At 43.8% G+C, this 5325-nt stretch overlaps 1 protein-coding gene across 4 annotated transcripts in view; it reads right to left on the bottom strand.

The window, feature by feature from the left end:
* LOC116545417 (zinc finger protein 91-like) overlaps window positions 1-5053 on the bottom strand; it is a 31696-nt gene extending 26643 nt beyond the window's left edge. For 2 of the 4 annotated variants that reach the window (XM_032271924.1, XM_032271927.1), the window contains exon 1: window positions 4876-4992. In XM_032271924.1, the coding sequence (XP_032127815.1) occupies window positions 4876-4977 (102 nt within the window). In that variant the 5' untranslated portion in view covers window positions 4978-4992. Of the gene's footprint in view, window positions 1-1604; window positions 1611-4823 lie in introns of those variants that run through there. The other 2 variants (XM_032271925.1, XM_032271928.1) reach the window with 2 other exon arrangements.
* Window positions 5054-5325: the final 272 nt, after the last annotated feature.

The raw sequence follows: 5325 nt of genomic DNA, 5'->3' as shown, positions 1-5325 counted from the left end.
CAGCTAATTTTTGTATTTTTAGTAGAGACGGGGTTTCACCATGTTGACCAGGATGGTCTCGATCTCTTGACCTCGTGATCCACCTGCCTCGGCCTCCCAAAGTGCTGGGATTACAAGCGTGAGCCACCGCGCCCAGCCAAGGGAAGAAATTTTTAAGATGCTTACATTTTATATCTCAGTAAGAAAAGCAAAAGTATTCCTTTCAGACAATAAATGTATTATTATTTCTATCAAAAACCATGCAGTAAACAATCAGTCAGCAGGACGCAGTGGCTCATGCCTATAATCCCAGCACTTTAAGAGGCCGAGGTGGCCAAGTCACTTGTTGTCAGGAGTTTGAGAACAGCCTGACCAACATGGTAAAAACCCTGTTTCTACTAAAAGTACAAAAATCAGCCAGGCGTGGTGATGTGTGCTTGCAGTCCCAGCTACTTTGGGAGGCTGAGACAGGAGAATGGCTTCAACCCAGGAAGCAGATGTTGCAGTGAGCTGAGGTTGCCCCATTGTACTCCAGAATGGGCCTCTCAGTGAGCCTCCATCTCAAAAAACAACAAAACAAACAACAACAAAAGAAAAAACAGGCTATAGAACAAAAATATTCACTGTCAGAAATGTACCCTGCTAAAAAAAGGAAATGAAGTTTTCAGGAATCTATGTAACTCACCAATTATCTACCATACGTTTTTTGTGGAAATGTATTCATTGTCTATAGCTGAAATTGAAGACAGATTCTCATTATACATTTTTTTCCTTGGTAACTACCATTCTAAAAGCTAGATGGAATTTTGCTCGAAATCGCTCAGTCACAAAAAACACATCCGAGGAAATTTCCAAACTCACTCTGAGAAAGAAAAAGGTAAATACAAATGTTAAACAAATATATTATTAGATATTAACTTTTTAAACTCACCTCTTTTATGGTCTTTGTAAATATTTGCTTACCTTTCAAGCTCTACTAATAAAGTACAATATACAGTTAAAAAACTGAGGTTAGCTGGGCACAGTGGCTCACACCTGTTATCTCAGCACTTTGGAAGGCCCAGGCAGGTGAGTCACTTGAGGCCAGAAGTTTGAGACCAGCCTCGCTAACATGGTGAAACTCCATCTCTACTAAAAATACAAAAACTAGCTGAGTGTGGTCTTGCACACCTGTAGGTCCAGCTACTTGAGAGGCTGAGGCATAAGAATCACCTAACAAGATTTGGAGGTTGCAGTGAGCTGAGATTTCATCACTGTACTCCAGCCTGGGTAATGCAGAAAAACTCTCTTTGAAAAAAAAAAAAAAAAAATGACTGGGAGTGGTAGCTGATGTCTGTAATCCCAGCACTTTGGGAGGCCAAAGCGGGAGGATTATATGGTCAGGGGTTCAAGAGCAGCCTGAACAACATGGTGAAAACACTAAAAATACAAAAATTAGCTAGGCGTCGTGGTGCATGCCTGTAACCCAAGCTACTGGGGAGGCTGAGGCAGGAGAATTGCTTGAACCCAGGAGGTAGTGGTTGCAGTGAGCCATGACACCACTGTACTCTAGCCTGGGTGACAGAGCAAAACTCTCAAAAATAAATAAACAAACAAAAAACTGAGATCAAAATAGGTAAACAAACCTTTTCAAGGTACAGATAAGTCTTACTCATGTGTCAAGTCAGGCCATCCAATTACTTGAGAGATTGTCCCACCCCATCCTGCTCACTTGAGTGCTCAATAACCCCTGTCTCAGGAGACTCTAAACTATGCCCCAGTGACTGCCTTAGGCACATTTTACTCTGCAAGTTCTCACACCATTTCACTGGGGTCAGTGTTTAGTTTTTAGTTTTTTTGTTTGTTTATCTTTTAAAGTGCTGTTTGGTTTTTTTTTCTAGAAGATTTTTACTATTTTTCTTGCATTACTTTTCTGACCCATAAATGAATCCAGGAGGCAGAAATTAGTTTTCTCCTCAATACTAGTATCTGATTGGCTGATCAGCAATGTGTCTCCAATAAATGAAAGCTGAATTGGGTAAAGATAACATTAATTTCTCAAGGAATTAGCTTTAAAAAGAAATGCACCAGGAAATGTCTCTTAGCCTCAGGGCATTCACCTGTGCACTTGAGAAGCTACACTCAATACCTCAAGTTGTCATATGAGAGAAAATGACATAGAAGCTAATATTCACTAGACACACTGTGGCAGAAATAGCCATGGGCCATGGTGGGTATCTTGGTTTATCACCATACAGTACTGAAACCCAGGTCCAAGACTGAAGGGTGACTGAAGACACATCGCCCTATAAAGTTTCCAAAAGGAAAACTTGACCCAAAAACATTCTGTAAGATACCTGTGTCTGGGGAAAATAGAAAAAAACACACAGAGATATTTCGCAATACAGTGTCAGGAGATTATTCTTTGCTTTCTTCTCATAGAAAATATTTACAAAAAGAAAACAAATCTTTCTAAATGTGCCATCAAATGCTTTGTCAAAAAATAATTAATTGCCTAGGTGCAGTGGCTCACGTCTATAATCCAACATATTTGGGAGGTGGAGGTGGGTGGACCGCTTGAAGGCAGGAGTTCGAGACCAGCCTGGCCAACATAGTAAAACCCCATCTCTACTAAATACAAAAAATTAGTCAGGCGTGGTTGTGGGTGCCTGTATTTCCAGCTACTTGCGAGACAGACAGGAGAATCATTTGAGCCCCGAAGGCGGAAGTTGTAGGGAACCTAGATTATGCCACTGCACGCCAGCATGGGCAACAGAGCAAGGTTCCATCTCAAAAATTAGAAATAAAAATCATTGGGCCGGGCGCGGTGGCTCAAGCCTGTAATCCCAGCACTTTGGGAGGCCGAGGCGGGTGGATCACGAGGTCAAGAGATCGAGACCATCCTGGTCAACATGGTGAAACCCCGTCTCTACTAAAAATACAAAAAATTAGCTGGGCATGGTGGTGCGTGCCTGTAATCCCAGCTACTCAGGAGGCTGAGGCAGGGGAATTGCCTGAACCCAGGAGGCGGAGGTTGCGGTGAGCCGAGATCGCGCCATTGCACTCCAGCCTGGGTAACGAGAGCGAAACTCCGTCTCAAAAAAAAAAAAAAAAGAAATAAAAATCATTAATTAAAATGTATCAAAATGTAAACTAAGCCGGGTGTAGTGGCTCACACCTGTAATCTCAGCACTTTGGGAGGCTGCGGTGGGCAGATCACAAGGTCAGACGTTTGAGACCAGCCTGGCCAACATGGTGAAACCTTATCTCTGCTAAAAATACAAAAAAAAATAGCTGGGCATGGTGGTGTGCACCTGTAGTCCCAGCTATTATAGAGGCTGAGGCAAAAGAATCACTTGAACCAGAGAAGCGGAGATTGCAGTGAGCCAAGATCACGCCACTGCACTCCAGCCTGGGCAACAGAGCGAGACTCTGTCTCAAATATTAGGGAGGGAAAACTGGCATTTGGGAATATCAGACGAAGCTGGAAATTTAGTATTGTACTGCAAGCCAGAGTCAGGCTGGAGGAATAGGGGATGACGTGCGGACTAGAGGTCCTGCTTGGGACACGTGAAAAATTCAGGGAAAAATCAGTCCCCTGTGGAGTGTGAAAATAATTAAGTGGCAGGCAATTAGACCGAGTTGGCTCTAGTGTCTGGATTTCTACTTCTAAAAAAAAAATCTAAACTCAAGAGCATTTCTTGGTAAATTATTACATTGGAGGAAACAAAATTCAGGCTTAACCAACTATAAACTGCCAATTAAGCTCTGATTACATAACCAGGATATTTTCACTTTGATTATATAAATTAAGAAACTAGGCTGGGTATGGTGGCTCATGCCTGTAATCCCACAACTTTGGGACACTGAGGTGGATGGATCACCTAACGTCATCAGGAGTTCAAGACCAGCCTGGCCAACATGGTGAAATCTTGTTTTAAAATTTTTTTTAAATGGTCAGGTGCTGTGGCTCATGGCTGTAATCCCAGCTTTTAGGGAGGTAGAGGCGGGAGGATAGCTTGAGCCCAGGAGTTCGAGACCTGCCTGGGTGATATAGCGAGACCCTGTTCTCCACAAAAAAAGAAAGAAAAAAAAAAAAGAAAAAAATTGGCCAGGTGTGGTGGCGGGTGCCTGTAGTCCCATCTACTGTAGAGGCTGAGGCAAAAGAATCACTTGAACCAGAGAAGTGGAGATTGCAGTGAGCCAAGATCACACCACTGCACTCCAGCCTGGGAAAAAGAGTGAGACTCTGTTTCAAAAAGAAAAAAAAAAAAGTAAATAAATAAAAATAAAACACTACATAACTATACCTAGCCAATTACTGAACTTTATTTTCTTTATCATGAAACTTATAAAAATCTTTCCTTCAAGCTCCTTCCATGGACGACAAATTACGAACAGCAGCTAGGTGCTCTACAATTTTTGAATCACTCTTTGATTAATTTTTAAAATAGTTTCACAGTGATGCCCGTAAATTTTTAATAGAATAAAAGAGGGTCTGGGAACCCCACTGACCAAAGTTCCTCCCATTCATGAACCAGCGCCCAGAGTCAGGATTCTCCGCTGAAAACCCTCCCAGGCTCCCTGCACAATCTGGGAGAGACGCGGCATTTCGGGTGCAGAGATGTCCAAAGAGGGCTCTAGGCCAAGGCACAGTCACTGAGCAAGGAAGAGAGGACGCCAGGGGTGGCTGTCAGCGCAGCCGCCATCTTATAACCGAAGGGAACTTAAGGCCGAGCTGGGCAAGGAGAACTCGGGACGCAGCTTGCGGAGCTGACTGCAGGGAGACCAGAGTCCTGCCACAGCCACTTCCCACCAGTTCCAACCAACCCCCTCCCCTCTCTCGGGATGTCTAGCACTCTCACCATTTCTAGGCTTCCAGGGGGTCCTGGCATCTTAGCTGCGGATCTCCAATACCTGCAGATCACAGGGCCACAGAGGAACGGTCTCTAAGAGCAGAAGACAGAGGAGTGAAGAGGAGACCTGGAGCTCCCGCTGCAGCCAAAGGCCCCGCCACATCCCGGAAACCGCCCTGTCCACTCCAGCTGTGTGTCTGATTGGACAGTTCCCAGCCCAACGTCCCTGATTGGATAACGTTAAAGACCCCGCCTACTCAGGCCCGGAGTGACAAGATGTGATCACATGCGGGGCTGAAGGAAGAAAGAGCGACAGCCTAAGCTGCAGCCTTTTCATGAAGGGCTTCCTCCCTGAGCAGAGCCAGGCCCACGCCAGAGCATGGAAAACTTCTCTTTTTTGCTTTCTGTTTTTTAATGTGTTAAACATATGAACAAAAATATTTTATGTATATTAACAATACATAACATTTTTGTTCAAGAGAAAATCAACTTTTACTTTAGTAATAATGTA

The sequence above is a fragment of the Sapajus apella genome, unplaced genomic scaffold (genome assembly GCF_009761245.1).
Source record: "Sapajus apella isolate SASKATOON/1434 unplaced genomic scaffold, GSC_monkey_1.0 scaffold266, whole genome shotgun sequence".
In the NCBI taxonomy this organism is placed as follows: domain Eukaryota; kingdom Metazoa; phylum Chordata; class Mammalia; order Primates; family Cebidae; genus Sapajus; species Sapajus apella.
The sequence above is the reverse complement of the archived record's forward strand: the minus strand, read 5'-3'. Positions and strand labels throughout refer to the sequence as shown.